The 23,661-nt window shown below is 35.2% G+C and overlaps 2 protein-coding genes across 4 annotated transcripts in view; one reads left to right on the top strand and one right to left on the bottom strand.

The window, feature by feature from the left end:
* Nucleotides 1–11,497, bottom strand: part of LOC144974886 (uncharacterized) — an 11,952-nt gene extending 455 nt beyond the window's left edge. Inside the window, exons 1-3 of one of the 2 annotated variants that reach the window (XM_078918341.1) lie at nt 11,387–11,497; nt 3,575–3,707; nt 1–298 (exon numbers count right to left, since the gene is read on the bottom strand). The exon at nt 1–298 is cut by the window's left edge and continues 455 nt beyond it. In XM_078918341.1, coding sequence (XP_078774467.1) covers nt 1–298; nt 3,575–3,707; nt 11,387–11,392 — 437 coding nt within the window. In that variant the 5' untranslated portion in view covers nt 11,393–11,497. Of the gene's footprint in view, nt 299–3,574; nt 3,708–11,044; nt 11,205–11,386 lie in introns of those variants that run through there. The other variant, XM_078918342.1, reaches the window with a different exon arrangement.
* A 1,346-nt stretch (nt 11,498–12,843) lies between these two features.
* LOC144974883 (methylglutaconyl-CoA hydratase, mitochondrial-like) overlaps nt 12,844–23,661 on the top strand; it is a 29,012-nt gene continuing 18,194 nt past the window's right edge. Inside the window, exons 1-7 of one of the 2 annotated variants that reach the window (XM_078918337.1) lie at nt 12,844–13,118; nt 15,973–16,040; nt 16,947–17,034; nt 18,812–18,991; nt 19,807–19,949; nt 20,336–20,437; nt 22,926–22,976. In XM_078918337.1, the coding sequence (XP_078774463.1) occupies nt 12,974–13,118; nt 15,973–16,040; nt 16,947–17,034; nt 18,812–18,991; nt 19,807–19,949; nt 20,336–20,437; nt 22,926–22,976 (777 nt within the window). In that variant the 5' untranslated portion in view covers nt 12,844–12,973. The remainder of the gene's footprint in view (nt 13,119–15,972; nt 16,041–16,946; nt 17,035–18,811; nt 18,992–19,806; nt 19,950–20,335; nt 20,438–22,925; nt 22,977–23,661) is intronic. The other variant, XM_078918338.1, reaches the window with a different exon arrangement.

The following is a 23,661-nucleotide window of genomic DNA, read 5'->3' as shown; positions in this document are numbered from 1 at the left end:
TCTATTTGGGAGCCAGTAGGTGCGCTTAAATAGGCACAGGGCTCGGTGGTATTAACAGTGATTATTTCTGATTTTACATCTGGCGTTCCAATTGTACTTGCCTCTATACTGCTGAGGCTTGATGCTTTTTTTTGTCCACTAAATTCATTTTTCATAAACATCAAACGTTTGAAAAATGGCCAGGTTATATGTTCACTTGAGTTAAATGCTGGCAATCCGGAGCTTGTTTTTGGAAGCTTTGCGACCTGTGCCCTCATTGAGTCTTTAAGATTTTTCAGCTTCTTTGAACATTCTGTAACTGAAATAAAATGGTTTTTAAAAAATCTTAGTCATTTCATCACGATGATGAAAAAAAAGATGATAACAAAGATGAATGATGATGCAAATAAAAATTACAAAGGAATGGAGATGATGTTATTATATCATACTTTCAAATATTGAGAGAAACATTTCCGACCATGGCAGTTGATATAACTACATTATTTTGCCTTGTTGCCACCATGTATCATTATAATATGTGTAATGAGTGAGTTATTATTTTTTTTTAATTGCTGATTTCTTGGAACAAAACTTTCTTTTTGGCTATTGGCTTTCAGTTTTTTAATGGGATGTTTGACACTTGCGAAATTGACAACTTGTGCCGCCAATCTGCAATGAATTTCTACCCACGCCAATGAAAGAAATGCTCGAAAAGACTGCAATAGATTTGTATGATGCATTGGGATTTCCCTAACGTGTCTGGATGGCAAACACATACGAATTAAAAGTCCAGACAACTCTGGAGCATTGGATTTTTCCATAGTTTTGCAGGCTCTCGCGGGGATGACCGATTTATTTTCATTGACATTACAGCTTATGGGAAGGAGAGAGATGATGACATCTTTCAGCGTTCAGAGTTGAAAAAACTTTTGGATGAAAACAATATTGAGCTCCCACCAAAGTCACCTAATTCTTCTTTTATTGGGAGATCTTGTTTATCGGTTTAGGACCGGCTGATGACTCCATAACCAACAAATCTAAGACACAACAGTCGTATTCACGATTATCTTCGGTTCAGAGCCTGTCGATATGATGTACATGGTTTGGTATTCTTTCTAGAAAATGGAGAATTCTCATAACTACTATTCAGCTTATAGTGCACAATGCCCTAATAGGTCTGGTCGCATGTGTTATTCTCCACCACTTAATAATCACTTTCAATCAGCTTATCGTAACAATCACTCGACAGAAACAGCACTATTGAGGATTGTGAATGATTTAAAGAACGTTATTGATGAAGGAAAATTGAGGTTGCTGAATTTGCTCGACCTGTCTGCAGCCTTTGACACAATTGATCATAAGATTTTGATACGAAGGCTGCGGTGTATATTTGATATTAGCGACAGTGCACTGGATTGGTTTCGGGCCTCTCTTGCGGACAGAAACCAGTGTGTCTATTGATGGTGCTCAATCTGAGCAACAACTACTCTTATTTGGGGTTCCTCGGGATCTGTATTGGGTCCTGACCTATTCATTTTGTATACTTTTCCACTTGCGGATGAGATACTATATCACTGCTTTATACACCACTTCTATGCAGATAACACTCAAATTTATGACTGAAGTATTGCTAATCCTTTATCGATCAAGAAACAAAAATCTTTAAAATGCATTGAAGATGTCAAGGCATGGATGGAAGGATGAAAAGACAAATTTTGTTGATTGGCAGTAAGAGAATGAGGGAAAAGGCGTGTGAAAGGGGAATTAACCAGGTAAAAAAATATTGGAGTGTTGCTTGACAGTGATCTTACAATGGGATGCCAGGTCAGCTCTTTGAAAAATAAGCTATCATTTGAATTAAAGAAAATCAGTAACATTCGGAAATTTATATCAAAAGAAACATGCCATCAAAAGAAAAATGCCAATAACTGATATCTTCATTAGTATTTTCAAACTTGACTACTGCAATTCAATTTTGTCCAGTATATCAATTGAAAAATTAAAAACATTGCAAGTCATTCGGAACAATGCAGCTAGATTTGTGTTAGGAAAAAAGAAGTCGCATGAACCTTCCACCCTTCTTTTAGAGATGCATTAGCTGCCCATAGTTTGTAGGATTGACTACAAAGTAGCAACATTGGTATTTAAGTGTCTCCATAGATCTGCTCCAAATTACCACTTACTGAATTGAAATCCCCTGTTCGGAACTTACGATCAGCTTCAGGTGTGCTGTTGTTACGCACTTTCCAGAACAAATTAAATGCAGATAAAAGCTTTTTATTTATCATTCCATTTTCAATAAATGACCTTTTGAGATTAGAAATTCAGAATCCCTGGAGGCATTCAAAAGCAGGTAAAGACATATTACTTTAGAAAACATTTCTTTGCTTGATTTCTTTTTTTCTTAATGTATTTCTATGTTGATAGCGTTTTAAATATTGAATATGCATCCGTCTGTATCTAATAGCTGTAGTAATTGTTTAATTCAGTTGTTCTCAAAGTGGGCGATATGGGGGGGGGGGGGGGGGGGGGGGGAGAAGGTACCCAAGGGGGAGGGTAAATAAAAAATTGCGATAAATGCAAAATTTGAATTTGGGGGACGATGAAGTCTCTCGGGGGGGGGGGGGGGGGGGGGGGGGGGGTGATCAGGAACTACACAGGGTGGATTATACTAGAAGTTATTTTGATATGTTAAGCAAACCTTATATACCATAGGTGAAGTATTATTTATCCCAGCCATACGAGAGGCTATAAAGACTGTTTTACACAAAGATCCTGAACTAGTAACGAAGGCTTTGCACAATTCAAAGGCGAATTGATGACATGGCGGGAGAAGCTGCGGTCAATTTATTCAACTTTTGAAAGTGACGAGTCGACTCTCAGCAATGATGATGCCCTGCTGCTGACATACTATGTTCGGTTTAGACAAGGTAATTACGTTTACCAATAACTTCTCTTCGCATGCAGTGTACAAAACTGTTCGCGATTTTTTTTTCGAAGATGGGAAATTCCAATCACAAATATTGTAGCGTGTGCCACTGATGGGATAGTTGCCATGGTAGGGCGCTATTGTGGCTTTACAGCATTTTTGAAAGAGGCTATGCCAAACATGTTATCAGTACATTGTGTGGATTCACAGACACCTTGTGGCTAAACATCTCACCCAGCCATTGCATAAATAGCTGTACTTCGCCATCACGGCAATGAACAGATAAAAGCTCATGTGCTCAACAATCGCCTTTTCAAACAGCTGTGCGTGGAGAATGATGAGGAGTTCAATAGGTTGCTGCTCCACACAATGTCTTGTTCGATTATTTGCACTATTCAACTCCGTTGTCCAGTTTTTACAGTCAAGCAGTTCTCCATAAGTGTGTGTGTGTGTGTGTGTGTGTGTGTGTGTGTGTGTGTGTATTGCATGAGATGTTGGCGCTATATAAGTGTTCGGTATTAATAATACAAGGCGAGTCAGTGACCATTGATGATCACAAACCTATTCTGCATGGATACATAATAAATTCTGTAACTTTTTTTTTTAACGACTAGGGAACAGTTTCGTGGAAGGAGAAAAAAGTATGATCGTGCTGCACATACTTACCGTCACTCTCAGCTACAACGGCAATTTGTGTCATAAGTTCAATTCGGATGTCCCGGTTAGAAAAATTAGGATGTGACTTCTGCCACAGTGCCGGCCTTTCTTGAACTAGGCTGATGAATTCTTCAGTTGGAATCTGAGGGAAAAGAAGTGGCTAAAGAAAATGCTGGAATATGTACGAGAAGGTGATGGGTTGAAGATGGGTAGTCATTTGCTGAGGCAAGACTTCATGCTTTAGTCTGAGAGTAGTTACTAGGATACGTCAGAGCGTCAACAAGATAGCTATTTATAGATTGAGTGCGCTTCGATTCGGAGAGAAAATGCGTCGGTTACAAATGACACAGGCAAAAAGTGTCTTGTTGTCATTGACACTGGCTTTAAAAACTATAAGATAATTGCAGATCGTCGAAAGTATACAATTTTGTGAGCAAAAACAAAACAAAAAAATAATAAAATGACTGAATCTAATCGGCTTGTGAGTTGCGAGTGAAGACGAAGGGAGACGAGAAATCGAAGATTTGCGTCAAAGAACAACCAAAAAAAAAAACAACAAAAAACAAAACAAGATTAGAAAGTATAGTGGAGACAAAAGTTATACTGTTGGCTTTGTAACTGACTTATATAATGTGATTCATTAGAACACACTTTCTCGTTGGTTTTATTTGTTTGAGTTTCACTGAAACTTTCATTGTTTCATATAGACCAAGGACACCATTGTAGTCGACAGTCAATATCACGTGATTTGATTCATCATGGCAAAATATATAAAGTAATAATGTGAAAAGGAGCATTATCTATACCGGATACGTTGCTAATTCCTCTTTGGAAATCGTTTGCGTTGAAAGTATGAAGGCGGGTATCTTACCTGCCGTCGTGTACTAGAGAGCGTGATTTTACCCGCACAAAATACCCGAATTAGTCACCGTCCTTACAACGCCCAGTTCTAGGCGAGAGACTAGCTAGTCCGAGACTAGAACACGTTTATGAAATCCGATTTTTTTTTGGTAGTTACTTACTTCGCTTAGGCTTAAGACTAGCAAGTCATTTACTAGATTAGTAAATAACTACATCTAGTCCTCTTTCGTGAAAACTGGCCCTAATCTTAAGCCTAAGCGAAGTAAGTGACTAAAAAAACGAATTAAATGAACGTTTTCTAGTAGAAATTTGGTCATTGATGTTTAACATGGTTTTAAAAGTTCGTACAAAAGTTTACACAGAAGCAGTTAAAATAATCAGTTCCGAACGCATGGTGTCGAATCACAATCATAAAGCAAATTAGAGGATTGACATAATATCACCATCAAAATTTGAGAATTACGTCAAAATATTCGCTTTTTCTAAACCTCAAATTCTCAGCTCTAACGACCGGTTAACTTCATGTCTGATAATATTTCGATTTACAGTTCATAATGACTGGTACTGGTATGAATTTCGATTTTTATGAGAAGTTCAAGATCATCTGATTATAATATAATTAATATTATAATATATATAAAAAATAAATTCGCAGTGAATAAGGGCGTTATGTAAACACACGGAAAGGTTTTATATGACACACTCTGAAGCGTATGGATTTGGGGCGAGTTATTAAAACAATCGTAGTGTTGAAATTTTTCAATATATTTTCCTGAAAAGTTTTGGATTACATAATAGTAAAAGGTTTGATTGTGGTGAAATTTCAGACTCCCATCAATTATGGAACGGTGGTCACAGGCTTCTAAACTTCTTCAGGTTTTTTTTCCGGTAATAATATGCAACAAAGAGATATATAACAGCATGTACAACTTTTATTTTTATTTTCATATCTATCTACTCATCAACTATATTAATCTATATATCAACCTACTATTCTCTCTCTCTCTCTCTCTCTCCACCCTTGATGAATATAGAACCTTTCCCAGATCTCAAACCGGCTCAATGCGTTTCACAATGTTACATTTATTCCCCCAGCAGGTCATATGGAACCGTATTTCCATCACATTCAATGCCAGTTGTCTGTTAGGCGCTGCAGTACTAGCAATCTGACAATATCCGTCTCTGCCTAAAGCCAGGTACTCATTCACAACTCGAGTGGTAGTGTGTGTAACGTGACACATTGTGTACTCATGTCATGCTTTGTTTGGGTCTGTTTTGTTCATATTACTCGCATACGCCACAAATAAAACCGATAGCTGCTATTACTATTATGGGATTAAACTAAATTAGTAAAGCGCATAAACAAATTACATACAATTTATAGATCTAGTTTCAGATTAATTTACATTTGTCTATAATCAAGTGGAGTAACATTTTACTTGAACTCATAAATAAAATAGGGAAAGAATATTGTAATATTGTAAGGGTGACGCACGTATAACGGTTGAATTCATTGGGTACACATTATTATTTTCTTAGTTCTTGATTCGTTCTGAGGAACTATTTTCTACATTATAATTATTAAATCAATAGGTACTGGACATTAATATTACATGTTATTATTACAAATTGATGTTGGCACTGATAGCAAGCTGGTTGTAGATATGTAGATTTAGCTGGCTTAGATGGAATAAATGGCCTGGGTTTCGGAGCCGACCTCTTTGAATGAGCCATAGATGGTGGTGGATTTGAAATATCAAATGAGGTTGAAATAGCATCTTTTTAAAAGCTGATTTTTCTTTGAGGATGTAAATTGGGACTCCTCAAAATGCATGGAACGCAAAACACTGCCAATGTTCAGCTGTTTCGACGCATTTTTTTATTATTAATGTCATCCCGTCTCGTGTTCACCATCCAGCGACGGCATCTCACATCATTCTAGGATATTGAAAAAAAAATGACAGTTCCGGATGGTCAAAACGATTTCTTTTTCAATAAAAACAAAGAGCTTTTTTTTATATCGCTATATTCGCTAAACGTGCTCAAAGCGCTTTACAAGGGTCCCTGTCCAACAGCAACATTTAGCATGTAGGCCGGGACAGGACGCTTGTTAGGCGATATTACAATTTTTTCGGACAGAGACAACGCTGTTAACGACCAGGTACTCATTTTACACCTGAGTAGGGTGAGAGAATGTGAATAAAGAGCCTTTCTCCAAGGACTCAACTATGCACCAAGCGAGGCTCGAACCCAGGACTTTTCGATCCGAAAGCGAGTGTCATACCACTAGACCACATAGCCGCAGTGAGCAGTGTTGGACTCGGTGTCGTTTGTATTTTCTAACCCTAACTTTGACAGTTCTATAATCGGCGGCCTCAACAATCACAGATGAAAAGGATGACACTGATGATGATGGCAAATCAGTGCGAGGTAATAATTATGCTTATGTGTATTCATCTTACTCTTAGTTTTTACGACTAATCCATTAAAAAATGCAAAGTGAGAATTACACTTAAAAATACAGGGTGTTTATCATTATTATTATCATTATGATGATGATTATTATTATTATTTTATTATTATTATTAATATTATTATTATTATTATTATTATTATTATTATTATTATTATTATTATTATTATTATTATTTTATTATTATTATTTTATTATTATTATTAATATTACATATTACCCGATAAAGAATGATATGACAGTTACAGTGTTTTCGTAAATAAAATGGTCCATTCCAACTATCAAACATGAAAGCACACAAAACATGGACTTCCTGTGATTTAACTTTAAACGGTATGAAGCCCTGTCTTGTTAAGTACATTTTGTATAAAACTGAATCAGACGCATTTTTATTTTACTTCTAATTTTTGCGTCAAAAATCGCTTGAGTTAAATTTTAACCAAAAAGTGCGACTGTATTATAACTAATAACGGCTTATGGATCTTCCTGAAATTTTCACTGCAAAAAGCTTGAATAGTGATGAAAAACTATGCAAAAAACTAGATGTTTCTATCATTTCTAGTCTTTAAGCTATTTCAATTCTTTATCGGGTAGCAAAACACCCTGTATAATCCAATACCATAGAAGTCTTAAAGTGTAACAATTTAGTTGACCTAGACAGAATGCATGGTTGTATCAAGGAGAGAAAGAAATCCATAATGTAACTTAATAAGCAAAGGGGAAACGATAAAACAAGTTCAGACATTTAAATATTTTGGATCCATAATAATAACTTCAGATGGCACAGGTGTAGCACAGAAATAAAACGAAAAATTGCAATAGCTAAAGATAGTTTTAATAAAATGAGTTTAATTTTCAAAAACCACAATATGTATCTAAATGACAACAAAATATAGGGTTTTGAAGGCCTATATATGATCCGTATTATTAAATGGCTGTGAAGAAGACATTAGAAAGAAACTGGAGGCAGCATAAATTATGTGGTTTCTTAGAGGCTCCATACACGCAGGGTTTTGATAGGCGTCCGAACCACGATCAGGCAAACCGGGATGAAAACGCAATGTGTGTGGCCAAATACCTGGCCGATAAACCTAGGTACGGTCGATCGCTCGCAAAGCCCGCTTTGCTTAATATTTTTCGAGGCGATCGGCGATCGGGGGCGTGGCAGTATAAAAAAATTGGACAATTTTTTTTTTGGATTTTCGCTGTTTTAACGTCAGATTCGTGATCAGCGTCGAATTTACAATAGGTTTGATACCAAGAACTATGTTTTTACTCCAAAAATTGATGAAATTAGAAATAAAATTTAATTAATGTTGAGGTTATGTGGCCGACAGAACAGTGCCCCTCCCTGTTTTGTGGTATGACTCTCGCTTCCAGATCGGAAGGTTCAGGTTTCGAGACCCGCTCTGCGTGGCGCAGAGTTGAGTCCTTGGAAAATGCTCTTTACTCACATTTTCTCACCGTACTCAGGTGTAAAATGAGTACATGGCCGTTCGTTGAATTTGTTAGGAAAAAATGTCACATCGCCTGACAGGCGTCATGTCTCGTCTTTCAAGTTTAATATTGCTGTTGCCTTGGGACCCCTTGTAAAGCGCTTTGAGCACGTGGATATTGCGCCAAATAAATGCTGTGTTATTATTTTTTTTAAATAATATTTTTATAAATGTTGCGCCAGGAAGAGGTAGATGGCAAAAGTTTCGTTCTTGATCATCGTAAAATTTATAAAGGATTTCATACAAAATAAAAAATAGTTTTCATAATTTTCAATGTAATGATATAATAATATGCCAGTTCTTTATTTATTTATTTTTTTTCCTCCTCACCCGTTGACGCGACATGACGGTCGAGCTTGACACAGACATTTGGGATTGGCAGATGCCAAAAAGCCTTGACTACGTGATGACAGGGGTGGGCATTGTCTGAATTATAATCTACAAACAACGCCCCCCCCCCCCCCAAAAAAAAAGAGCTGTGTGCGTGTGTGTGGTGGCGGTGGTGGTTGAGGGGGGGTGCGAATGCGAGTAGTCCCGAGGAGTACCCGTTTAATCTGCCACGGGAACACTCTCGATTTGTTTTATAAATAATAATAATAATATAATAATAATAATAATAATAATAATAATAATAATAATAATAATAATAATAATAATAATAATAATGATAATAATAATAATAATAATAATAATAATAATAATAATGATAATAATAATAATAATAATAATAATAATAATAATAATAATAATAATAATAATAATAATAATAATAATAATAATAATAATAATATAATAGTAATAATAATGACGATAAATAACAAATCTTTATTGTCCACAAAATGGAAAAATTTCCGTGGTCTACGTTGCTTTTAAACTTAAATCGGATTGCAAATGTATGGATGTTATGCGTATTGGAAAAATACTCACGACATCTCCATCGGGGTATAACATATTAACACACAAAACTGCAAACGCGAACGTTCATTGTCTGATTGATATAACTTAGTGATAAGTTAATTATAAAATGCTGTCTAAAAGCAATAACAACGGGTTGACTAACGTCAAAGTCATTCCTTCTATTGATGCTATGTGTTAAATTAAAATACTCACAAAGTCCGCCAGCCAGAAATGTCACTCCAGCCCAAAGATCTACATGGAACCTTGAACGTTATAGTCTGATATATTTTCATGAGAACTAATCATAAAAATGGGTGTCTAAAAATAATAACAATGAGATGAGTGACGTCAATTTGGTTCCTTCTATAAATATCCAAGAACTTTACTCACTCCATCCGCTCTCTCCTCCTTCAATACATATGAATCTATTCTCTAATCATTTTTTTTGTGCGGCTATGCATGTGATCTTGTGAAATGACACTCGCCTTTGGATCGGACGGTACTGGATTCGAGTCCCGCTCTGAGTGGCGCATAATTGAGTCCTTGGAAAAGGCTCTTTACTCGCATTCTCTCACCTTGTTCACTGTTAAAATGAGTACCTCGCTGTTTACAGCGTCGTCTCTGTCGGGAAACAATTGCAATATCGCTTAACAGTCATGTCTCGTCTAACATGTTTTTATGTTGGCCAAAGACCCTTATAAAGTGATTTGAGCACCTTTATTGAATATAGCGGTATATATAGCGCAAGTAAATTTTTCTCTCTTACTATTTCTCTCTCTCTCTCTCTCTCTCTCTCTCTCTCTCTCTCTCTCTCTCTCTCTCTCTCTCTCTCTCTCTCGACATGTTAGATTATTATAGCTATTGCTACATATCTTGGACGGTTATTGATGCTATGAGTTTAGGTAAAATGCTCACAACATCCACCAGTCGGAAATAACGTACCGTCATACAAAACTACGAGTAACCTTGAACGTTAAAAGTCTGATTGATATAATTTAGTGAGAACTAATACCAAAATGACTGCCTTAATACAATAACAAAGAGTGGAATGATGTCAATTTCGTTCCTTCAACAGTCTAATTTATATAATTTAGTGAGAAGTAATCACTTTTGTGCGCAAGACGAAAGATAGAATAACAGACAGTAACTGGGATCGGTTCTGTCGGCCACATAGCCTCACTATTAATTAAAATTTATTTCTAATTTCACCAATTTTTGGAGTAAACACACAGTTCTTAGTATCAAACCTATTGTAAATTTGACGCTGATCACGAATCCGACGTGAAAACAGCGAAAATCCGAAAAAAATTGTCCACTTTTTTATACTGCCACGCCCCCGATCGCCGATCGCCTCAAAAAAATATCTCCCCGTATGTGGGCAAAAATCATCTACGATAAACGCAGGGATCGGGTCACAGCGATAGGTCATCCGTCCGCTATCAGCGGATGTCGGCGTCTATGGGGGGCCTTAGAAGGATGTTAAAAAACTAATGAAGAGGTATTAGTGCAAGCTGAAACTAAAATGTTACTAATTCGTACAATAAGAAAAAGACAAATGCAATTTTTAGGGCACCTAAATCGACATAAATGTATTGAACATCTTGCTCTCACAGGAAAGATAGAAGATAAAAAGAGTAAAGGTAGACCAAGATAAACATATTTGAATAGTTTGAACAGCTGGATGACAAAGAAAGAGAAGAGTAATATTATTAGTTTTCTGAGGTTATCTGATCAGAGAGATGAATGGCGTACTATTATCACAAATGTCTGGCACAGACTTGGTATTTGAAGAAGAAGAAGAGGACAGAAAAGTTACACAACACCGAGGTGAAAGCTAAACACGGGATGTCGGCTAGTGTGTCTGCCCAACGGTGACGCTGGATGATCATGACGGCTTTCAAGGGCACGATCTAGCCACCGCCATCTTGTTTATCACGTGACTGATGCACAGCCGATTGTAAACATGACTGAGTCATGAAGAGAGAGAGAGAGAGAGAGAGAGAGAGAGAGAGAGAGAGAGAGAGAGAGAGAGAGAGAGAGAGAGAGAGAGAGAGAGAGAGAGAGAGTCATCAATAAACATTTGTTTACACATACCTTCATTTGTATTTATTTATTCTTTGAGGGGATATTTTCACGGTCGATAAATAATATTATGTGTACTGTGTACTGGCTGAAACATCAGAGACTGAATGCGTCGAGCGATGGGTCCAGGCTGCGGGCGATGCGGAGCGAAGCGGGCGGGACGAAAAATCGTCACGAGCGAAGCGAAACGACGAGAAGCATGGCGAAGTGGAGCAATCGCTTGGGCTATTCTCTTTCGTCCCAATCGCTGGATGCATATGTACAATAGGCTACACAGATTCATCGATTGTGACAAAACAAAACAAAATGAATGATTGTAACTGTTTATTAATATATGACAATAATGTTGTTATGATTTTCTCTCTCTATCTATCTCTCTCTCTCTCTCTCTCTCTCTCTCTCTCTCTCTCTCTCTCTCTCTCTCTCTCTCTCTCTCTCTCTCTCTCTCTGTGTGTGTGTGTGTGTGTGAGTGTGTGTGTCGTTTTCTCCCTTATTCAGTCTAATCAAATGACATATTGACTGAAACTGAAAGGAGTGGTAACACATGCATGGATCTGCTTTGACTCGCCAACTATCGCTCACTCCAAAATCGCTTCGCTTTGTATTCCAAGTAACGTTACATATTGATGCTGTGCGTGTAGCTAAAATACTCACATCATCCAGCTGGATACGTACCAATACACAAAACTGTCTAACCTTGAAGGTTTATAGTAGAGAGCACCTTCCCCGGCCAAACTACTACTACTACTACTACTACTACTACTACTACTACTACTACTACTACTACTACTACTACTACTACTACTACTACTACTACTACTACTACTACTACTACTACTACTACTACTACTTCTACAACTACTACTAATTACTATCTACTATCACTACTACTATCTACTACTATACTACTACTACTATACTACTACTACTACTACTATACTACTATTACTATATACTACTATTACTACTACTACTACTACTACTACTACTACTACTACTACTACTACTACTACTTCTATAACTACTACTAATACTACTACTACTATCACTACTACTACTACTACTACTTCTTATATTACATTTCTATTATGTCTGTTATCTTCCATTATTTTCTAGAAAGTTCACGACGCTGAATTGCCCTTATCATTCCAATCACACCCCAGGGATTCCATACTCATTAAGCCGCATTAACCACCATTGAGTACAGACGATACAAGTTATACTCCATTTTATTTTATTTGTTTTCCACTTTCATTTGACAATTGTTGTGCTAACGAAGGATTTGTATCCGAAACGTCCATTCTCTGTATTGCTCCCATCCGAAGCCTCTCCATTATCACTATTTCGTTAAAGTCTGATTGATAGAATTTCATGAGAACTAATAATTAAAAGCCTGGCTAAAAGCAATAACAAAGAGCTGAGTGACGTCAATATCGTTCTATCTCTGAGTTATCGCTTCGCTTCACCCCGCCCACTTCGCTTCGCATGGTGGGAATGGCCTCCCTGATAACCGTCAACTTCCTTTCCACTTCTTTCACTTTCGTTTCTTTTTCTTGGGATTGAATTTGACCTGGAACTGGGAAAGAATATCAAGATCTCATGGCTTGTTCTCTAATTCGAAGATTACCCTCGCAATTGTCGAGACGAATAGTTCTATTAAACGCACGAAGCTTCAGTAAAAACGCTAAAGATGTTCCAGATGAAAAAGAATTTGAAATTCAATATTTAAAAAATGCCCAAAAAGGTAGGTCGGCTTTTGCTCGTAGGTAGATTTTTTCAGAACTGACCGGAGTGAGGTCACAGTTTGAGAAGTCTAAATCAATTTCAATGAAAGACGAATTGCAAGACTATCCTTCCATTCAGAGCCAACCCCCTTTTTTCTGTTAGGACCGGATTTTTTTCTGGCATCCAAAATTGTAACATTTATTATTATTTTTAAACATGCGATTATAGTGATCAAAAACATTCTCACCCATTACTATTGTCAGATTCATAAGAATGCTGTCTCCCCTCCCTCCCAAAAATAAAGCAAGGAAAGAAAAAAACAAATAGATATAAATGAAGCAATCATGAGTGTGAACGATTGTTTAAAAATTAATTTAGAGTGTAAACAAAGCTTTAAAATCACATTGTATCATTTAAGGCATAATAAATGATACCAATTTTCCTTTGTTTCTGTTGATTCCACCAACACTGGACGATTCCAAGTGTAATAATCTCTCTCTCTCTCTCTCTCTGTCTCTCTCTCTCTCTCTGTCTCTCTCTCTCTCTCTCTCTCTCTCTCTGTCTCTCTCTCTCTTCTATATATCTCTCTCTCTCTCTCTCACACACACACACACACACCCTGCCTGGCATCTCTCCAACTCATTTTCCTCTTTTTGGTAAGACCAGCCATTCCAATTACTGCTTTTTACTGCTATTGCTATGTATTTACTAATATTTATCAAAAACAACCAAGGTGACAACTCAGTCTCTGTGTAAACAAAACAAGATGGCAGGAGGGACCTCGCTCGTTTACCAATGCCCAGAACTGTTGTTTTTTTTTTCATTTTTTTTTTCATAGGAATTAAATGAAATTAACAAATAAACGTCTGCTTTATTTCATATGCACAACTAGCGGTATCCCCCAGGGCAGTGTACTCAGTCCTTTACTCTTCATTATCTATATAAATGATCTACCTGATACTATGAATTCTAAATGCAAAATTTTTGTTGATGACACCAAAATTTATGCAAGAAATGAAGTGAGTAGGAAAGTGCCTGAAGACAATAGAGAATAAAAATTATGCGGCGGCAATGGGGACTCGAACCTGAAACCTTACTGGTACAACTCCATCTGGCTGGGGACTCTACCATATGAGCTATCCACCTCATAATTTATGCACTAACATTAGATAAAGATATCTTACAAAATTATATCAATTCACTTATAATTGGTCTGAAAATTGGCAGCTTTATTTTAATATTACTAAATGCAGAGTGCTGTACATTGGTAGGTCTAACACTTTATTCTCCTGTTACATAGGTGGTAATAATATGACTGTTATGCCAACGACATGATCAGAAAGAGACTTTGGGATAATTTTTGATAATAAATTGTGTTTTGATGAACAATATGTGATTGTATAAAAAGAGTGAATAAGCTTGTGAGAATTATATGCAGAAAAGCTTTAGCTATCTTGATTTAAAAACATTTGTCCAACTTTATAATTCTGCCATAAGATATTGTCTAGAGTATGGAAATAGTATTTGGAGTCCCTTATTTAAGCAAGTCTGTTAACATTGAGAACTTACAAAGCCGTGCTAGGAGACTTTTGCCTGACATTCGACAACTATCCTATTAAGTTAAAGTATCTAAATTTGCCTTCACTAAAATATTGTAGAATAAGAGGTGATCTTATTCATATATATAGACTCGTGCATGATTCTTGCAATATGGATTATAATTATTTTTAAAATTATTCGCATGCTACAAACACTAGGGGAGATAAGTTTAAGATATTTGTTGAAAGATGTAATTCGTCTATAAGGAAAATAACCTAATTCAAAGAACTGTGACAATTTGGAATAATCTAAAGTTTTAGACAAAAAATTATAATTCAATTAATATTTTTAAGATTGATAAAGAACTTACTAACATAATATTTGATTTTGATGAATATTGTAAAGTGACATTTGGATATTATTGCATTTTGTATATCAATTAATTGAAACTCTCGAATGTACAAAATTTGAACATGCCAAATGAATGTTAATAGAGTTAATTATACTAAGGATATTGAAAATGACCCTTATTTATGTATTAGATTTTACAATCTCAATATTATCAATTAATCAACATTGAATGCTGTTTATGTAATTGATACATTTTTTATCTATTCATAAAAGTCACACAGAGCATTTAAATGTTTTGAGAACTTATTGGCTCTTAAACTATATTATGATATGATACAATAAATTAACCATCATAATTGTGACTGTTACTTGCCCACCAATTTGGTAAAACGGATTAATTTTTCTTTTAAAAAAAAACTAGTTCTTCAGAGTCATTATGCCAGTGGAACTGAAGTTAATCCCAGTTTCTATATCATGAAACAGGCAATAGCCCTTAGATAGGATGCTAGTTTATCACAAAATACATTTCACCGGATCTAACTGACCAAGATGGGTGGACAAGGGGGTCAGAAAAAAAACTTGACTTCTCTCGTGATTGATCTCAGTCGTGAAGTCTTTATGTGTGAAGCAAGTGCTCTCCCAAATGAGCTATCGGGACCCCCATTTTCTCTTTAAAATATAACTCTTATTACCTACTTTTCAAAGTGGATTTTGTGTAAGTGCCCACTATGAATACAACTTGGGTAATCCAAAAATAAACAAATCAATCAATAAAAAATGAAGTTCCCTGTTCTGTTTAAGGTCAAAAGAATTGATTCATCCCCTGTTTGTGAGAATCTTATTTGACATTTAATAACACAGCCCTTATTTACTGTCAACCTGACTTAATATCATTTCAAGCCAGCAGGTCACATCCGCTTTTTCCTATCTTCATACTTCATTCATGATAAACCTAAAATGTTGGTACATTTTTATCATTGTAGGTGTTGTTGTGTTTTCAATGAGGCGATTTCGTTACAGAAATGCCATGGGGCATAACCTTATGAAGATGGTATGTGTGTAATTAATGTTAGTGTTAAATACTTTGTTGAGTGAATGTAGTTGCTACATGCCTTGGTCCTTTGGTCCATGACTTTTGAGTTATTCATTCAAGGACCAAAACTAGTTTCTTAGTATTGTGTCTCAACTGTTCTTGCAGAGTTGTGGATTTTATGAGTTTTGCACATTCTTAGAAATCATTAACTTGGAAACGTTGCTTGAGTTGTCCTAATTATGGTGTTCACTGTGATGGCACAACTAAGGGAAAGATTCGATGACAAATACATTCTACTTGTAGAAATAACTAATACCAGATACTGCCCTTTTTATTTTATTTATTTATTTTTTTAGTTGGTGATGGTGTTGATTTCTTTCTTTTCTTTTTCCCTGCAACAATAGTTTCTTTACTTAGCATTGATTTCTATTATCATTGTGTCAGAATTTTCTATATTATACTTTTCTAGCATCATAATTAAATAATAAAAAAATGATTTACAAAGAAAAATTAGATAAATACTCTGTTCAAAGATTGAGAAATATATAATTCATTGGACATAGGACTATTGAGAAGTGGACACTGCTTTAAATGATTTAAGCAGCAATGAAGATGAAATATTGAGATGTACTTAGCATGAAGGTTATTTGGATTTTTGCCCCCTCATATTCAGTTTAATTCATAAGGTAGATTAAAGTTTGCAACACATTTATATCACTGATACTTATTTAAACAAAAAGATAAATAATTAAAAGGTGTGTCTTTTGATTATTATTTATTTTTTGTTGTTGGCATATTTGCATTTTTTCCCCTGTATTTTGGTCACGTTGGATTTTATTTTTTATTTTTTTCTAAGATAAAAGATTAAGCAATCAACATGTCTGATGAATGAATCATTTTTCATATTTTATAAATGTCATTCAGTTCAATGATGCCATGAAGACAATCAAGGTAGATTCATCTATACGGACTTTGATTGTACGCAGTGAAGTCCCTGGTGTGTTCTGTGCTGGTATGTATTCATGATAATGTAATAAATTTTGTCATCTCTCCAAATTGATCTCATGTTAAAAACGTACAAGGACTGTCCCAGAAATTATTTCAAAGTTGGTACATACGAAAAATAACATCTGGGAATGATACCAAACTCATACAGATATAGATATACAATGTGTTTTTTTAAATTATTGAAATATTTCAGGTTTAAATAACTATATAAGATTTTATCAGTTTTTTTGCCATATGTGCAAGATTTATTTAAGTTTTGATTTATATAAGTTTTAACACTATGCGCCCTTTGGTAGCTGAGTTATGATGTCATGAGTAGAAAAGGGTAATTTGGAAATAAATCATAATATACAGTGTGTTTGTTTTTAATCATTGACACAAATCAGGTTTGAATAACTCAAGAACAGCTGCAACGACATCAATTTGATTTTCAACGTATTAATCGAAATATATTTCATTTTTTTTTCTGATATCTTGCTTGTGATCGTGCGTTTGTGCAATCCTCTGATTTGAAGCTCCATGTGACCACCACCATTTTGAATGACAGCCACAAGCATCTCTCCAGTTTGTCCCACATCTTTTGGAGCATAAGTAATGTGACAGAATGAACAGCTTCTCTTGTTTTTGCCTTCAGGAGACGCATGCCCTCACGGTGGTTCTAAACAATCTGCTCTTCACATATCCCCATCAAAAAGTCAATTAGGGTTAGATCAGGCCAGGAAATTGGCTCATCTCATTGTTTTGTTTTTATAAAAACTGCTGTCACCAAGGGTTCCCATCATTGTGTCAAACTTTAAAATGCTATCGTAATCATCAATCACGATCAGTGATGACATCATACACAAAATAATTTTCCAGTGCGTCAAGGCAGTGTTCCAAGTTGATATTCTTAGACTGGCTTGTTAAATAATCTTTTTTTTCGAGAACCATGACGGACAAAGCCAAAATAGATTACAATTTATGTCAGAATCACCCTTTTCTACTGATGACATCATAGCTCAGCTACCAAAGGGCGCACAGTGTTAAAACTTATATCAATCAAAACTTATATTAATTCTGCACATATGGCAAAAAACCGTTAGATGAAATCTTACATATCTTTGGAGTTATTTAAACCTGAAATGTATCAATAATAAAAAAAAAAACACTGTACAGCTTATCTATTTTTCAACACATCCACCATTGTAATAGTTGCATTATTTTTTCATATAAGTGACAGAAAAAAAGTTTCCATTAATTTGAGGCATAAAATCCGTGTCACGTGTCCTTCATCTGGTCAAACCTTTTATTTAATGGCCCAAACAGATGGAGATCAGAAGGTACAAGATCAGGACTATGTGATGGACGGGCTAAACCTTGCCAACTATGTTTCATGAATCCAAGTCCCTGGCAATGAAATAGCATAAAATTGTCACAAGCACTGTAAAAGGCTGTCTCATATACCTTAGTCTGGAAAGATATTAGATTAGAGAGGTTGCATATATATCTATTTTATTTTTAAACCTATTTGTGTTGGAAACGAATCAGAATTTTAAAACTTGATTGACAAAATAATGATCTTGCAATATACAGAGTTGTTTTGATTTGTAATTTTTCCATTTATATACACATACCTCATAATTGAAAATATGTCATGATCTGTTTTTATCATCCCAATGAAAGAATTGTTTGTTTTTTCACCTCAGAATAATCAAAGAGAAGATATCACTTGAATTATTACATTATTCTCTCTTTTTTATGTTTTGAAAAAAAATCCCAACAAAACAAACCATTGAATCCAGGTGCTGATTTGAGAGAACGTGCCAAAATGACTAATATGGAAGTTTCACAATTTACCAACATGCTGCGATCTACTATGATGGAATTGGAAAATCTTCCCATGCCGACTATTGCGGCCATTGATGGAGCTGCTTTGGGAGGTGGCTTGGAGATGGCACTTGCTTGTGATATGAGGATTGCTGGTTGGTTTTAGAATTTAGAAAATCGTTTGCTCTGAATACAACAAATGGTGATTTTTTTGTAAAGGCTTTGGGGTTGAGGGGGGCGGGGATGGCTATGGTATAGTACTAAAATCAATATTACTTCTTTGTTGCTTGTTTATATACATAAGTGTAGTTGTTTGCTTAAAATTAGATACTCTAAACCCTCAAAACTTTTTTTTTCATGTTTTTTTCCAGGAGTGGTGACATGGTTAACATGCTGAGCCAGCGTTTTAAACATTACTTTATTTTGGGTAGATCTCAAAACATATTCTAGTTTAAGGCCAGATATTTGGCATGATAACTCATATGGACATCCTCTAACACTTTACAAAAGCTGATTTTGAATATCTTTATCATTTTTTAACATATTAAACCTCAAAGTATGCCATTATTAGACCATATCAAGGTCTCAGAACTAAGAGGATAGTTACAGAAAAAATGATCCTAACTCAAAAACTATAGCAACTAATTTTAAAAATATCTTTGTAATGTGATAAATATGTATCTATTAAACATTGTGGCAAAATTACAGCCAATTCTGGAAGTTACCTTTTAGAGATCCACTTAAAATAATGAGACAAGTTAGTCAAAATGACATACAGTTTCATTTCATATAAACCCAAAATTTCATATTTCTGATCATATTATAAAGCTAAACTCTTTTTTTTTTGGGCTTCTTTGACAATCAACATAATTGCCACTTTGAATGGATGGATCATATTTGCATTTATTCCGTGATCAATGGATTGTTATCATAAAAAAATGTCTCCATGAAACTGTTTCATTGCATGCAGCTAGCAATGCAAAGATTGGTCTGATAGAAACCAGTAGGGCTTTAATACCCGGAGCTGGTGGGACTCAGAGACTACCACGTGTTGTGGGACGGGCCAAAGCCAAGGAGCTCATTTTAACCAGTCGCATCATGGATGGATTTGAGGTATGTGTAGAGTCTCTTATTACAATACCACTGTTTCTTTATCAACCAAATAACATAAATTTTACCACATTATGTTGCTGTGATAAACCATTTGTGACCCATCTCCCTTTGTACACCAGAAGTCAGAAAGTGATAGGTTCCAATTGTATTGTAATTATGATTTTTCAGCTTTTCAGGTTGCTAATGGCTTATCACAATTTTCAAATAAAAAATAAACTCCCTTCAATTATTCAATAGAAGTTAAAAAGTCTGAAAGGTTATCAAACCAAACAAGACAAAAAGAAAGGAATTATATGAAATTTTGTTTAAAACGATGGACTAAATTCTACTCACAGCTTATAGAATGATATATTACTAGTTTTCATAAATGCCTTCTTCAATTTCAGTGTGAAAGAAATGGAGTGGTGAATCACTGTGTGGAGCAGAATAAAGAAGGAGATGCTGCATACCAAAGGGCCTTACTACTCGCTGACGAAATGGCAGATAGGGTAAAATTAGCCAGACATGGTCAAAACAATAGATTTTAACCCTTTACTAGCTGGGGGGTCCCTCTTTAGGCCGATCTGAAAACATATCTCGTTATTTCCTTTAAAAAAAAATTGGTATTTGACCATAACTGTATGCCTTTGATTTCAACATCAGAGCTATGACACAGGGGCGTGGCTCTATTGGTTCAAATGGTGCCTGGCACCGCATCCATCTTTTAAAAATGGATAATAGCATTAAAAAAATATATAAAACTGAGAAATGGTATATACCGCCTTTTGTCAACAGTGCGAAACATTCTCTCTCTCTGTCACAACGCCTTCAATCCATGCTTCTATCCCTATTTACACAATCCGTTGATGACTGTCAGCGACTGTGTACCATCCCTGGGCGAGTGACTGGATTTCCCCACGGATGGAGCAGATTTTTATTGGAAACCATTTAAGGCTATTACTATCAGTGTTGCCACATTGACTACCTGAGAATATGGCTCGAATTTTTACCATCTTCAAATACGAGAAAAATCCCGCCTCAGGTGCCGAGCAATATTTGCTCCAACTCTGGTGGACTGGGGAATAATAGCTAATGTTGGTCATTTACATCATAGTCTGGGAACTTCTCCCATCTTTATTATTATCGAAATCACGATTATTAACAAGTTCATTTGTTTCTCTCTCTTTATCGTGATTATTAAATATAGTAATTTACTATTATCAATTATTATTATTATTATTATTATTATTATTTTATTATTATTATTATTATTATTATTATTATTATTATTATTATTGCTGCTGCAAAAATTTATATGAAGGAATGTGAACGAATCAAGCAATACCTTTCTTGGTAGTGATGCTATATGATCTTCGCGTGATTATGTGTTTTGACTTTGTGTGTGTGTGTGCGCGTGCACGTTCAACACACACACACACACACACACACACAGAGGGATGAGAGGAGAGGAGAGAGAGGAGAGAGAGAGAGAGAGAGAGAGAAAGAGAGAGAGAGAGAGAGAGAGAGAGAGAGATCTTGTATGGTGTATTGTTTGATTTCCGAAGTGGAATGGGGCTGTTAACATTCTTACGCTTTGTACGTTTTGAAATTAACCTTTGTTCAATTGACATTCAATGTCTGCATGTATCCCTTTAGCCATTTCCCTCATTGTCCAAACTCCTATCAATTTATTAGTTCGTGATTTCTATAAACAAACTATTGAAAAGATTTCCAGGGGTAGAACCATTCCCATGCAAATTTACTTTACAAGTATGTAAGTAAGTATTTTCTTTAATTTTTTTTCTTTCTTTTATATTTACAAATATAGTATGTGTAAGTCATTTTCGTCTGGCACCACTTTAGACTGTAAGCATGCCACGCCGCTGCTATGACAGCATTGTGACTCAGGCTTTTTGATCAAAACAGAGTTCTATTATCTCTTGGTGAATCGGAAAAATTGTGATTTTATAGAAATTCAGTCCTACTGCTGTGCTGTCAATTTTATTCCAGACATGATGCTGGCAATCTAAACCACATGCCTTTAAGAGAACTAGTCTTTAATTATACGGAGTTAGATGTTTTTTATAAATTTACACGATTAAAATTTTGTGAAATTTCTCTTATTTGACTAACTATTCAAACTGTTTCTAAACTGAAATTCAATATGTATGTTCTTGAACATTATGAAATGATTAATATATGATTTTTTATATAAATTTTGTAGTGATATAAGATGATTACAATTTTCTAAAATATTGAAATTGATTTTCGGAGGAAAATCCAGATTTAAAGTCTCTTGCTTGTGGCAAAAGGTCAAGTGAGAGACTTAATGTTGGATAGAAGAAATAGGTGCAGTTTCCCACTCTCCAGAAGTTAGCTAGAGTATTAATGATAGTTTATCATCTCAATTTCTCTAAAAGTGGGAGTTGATGCAGTACAAATGGGACTTAATGGCAATCGCTGAAATTTCCCTCCTTTTTCACCTCTAGTCACCGTCAGCACTGTTAAATATTTATACACTTGACTTGATATGGCAATCCAGGGGTTTTTCTGGAAGACACAAGTCACTTGGTTTTTGCCAATTTTAATTTTATCAGATTGTTTTCTTTGTGATTTTGTATATTTGACTTCAGAAAAATCGTACCTTGAGTAGTTGATGAGATCCCAATCAGAATGTAAGCATGATGATGCTTTTATATTTTATACTGACTTTGTGGCAACACAAAGAAGTGCAACCCATTTATAATAACATCATTGCGACTGTTATAACTGAATGTTGCTGTGTCTGTTATATGCATAAAAAAAAAAAAAAAAACTGAAAGTAAAATGCAACTTTCAACATGTTCCTTTTATAAATCGACTAAAATCCGGGAACATGTATTATGATTCAAGCTAATTTCCTACCTCCTACCATTTCACCCAACAATATAGTATTTTCCATTTTAATTACATTCTGTATTATTGACAACTGCAGGGCTGTCATTTTTTATATTACAGGGACCTATCGCTCTGAGAATGGCAAAGGCTGCTATCAACAGAGGAATAGAGGTAGGAAATCCTAATTAAAAGCAAGATTTCCAAGAGCTCGGGGTAACAGAGGTTTGAGTCTGTGCTGTTGGCATTTTGCTGTTTCTATGAGCAAGAAACTCAATCCTTATTGCTCACTTTGCAGAATTGTAGCACAACTGACACCTGGTCAGACAAATTTCCCCATGTATGAATTAAGGGAATTTACTCATTAATTATTTATTTATTTGATTCTGGACAGAAAGCCTTTGTTCTCCTCATTGACTATTTGACCTCCATATGAGTCATTCTCAAAAGGTGAGATTGAGATTGGGTGTCTTTTTTAAGGGTAACATAAAAAAATAACCACTCAGTAAACATACTCGTGTAGATACCCAATTAAAAGCAGGTTTATTAAAGATATACTGGAGATAACATGGGGCGTGAAAATTATTTAGTTTTCTTGGTACATGCAATTTGTTGAAAAAATCCCATGATTTTATTTCTCTCAAATTGTTGCACAAAATATGTCGTGTCTTTCACATAGATAAAATACAGGAAGGCTGATTGTAAACGCTGTTAACTTTGCTTTTTACCGGAAAAGAAACGTACCTTAATGATTCCAAACAATAATTATAATTATAATTTAAATACTTTTGATTTAATTGGCGATAAAAATTAATAACTCCGACGTCATGCCCTTTGTCATTTTAAAGTAAATATTTAG

This window comes from Berghia stephanieae, chromosome 6 (genome assembly GCF_034508935.2).
Source record: "Berghia stephanieae isolate SIO BIC M18660-M18661 chromosome 6, UCSD_Bste_1.3, whole genome shotgun sequence".
NCBI lineage: Eukaryota > Metazoa > Mollusca > Gastropoda > Nudibranchia > Aeolidiidae > Berghia > Berghia stephanieae.
This window is presented reverse-complemented; position numbering and strand designations above follow the sequence as displayed.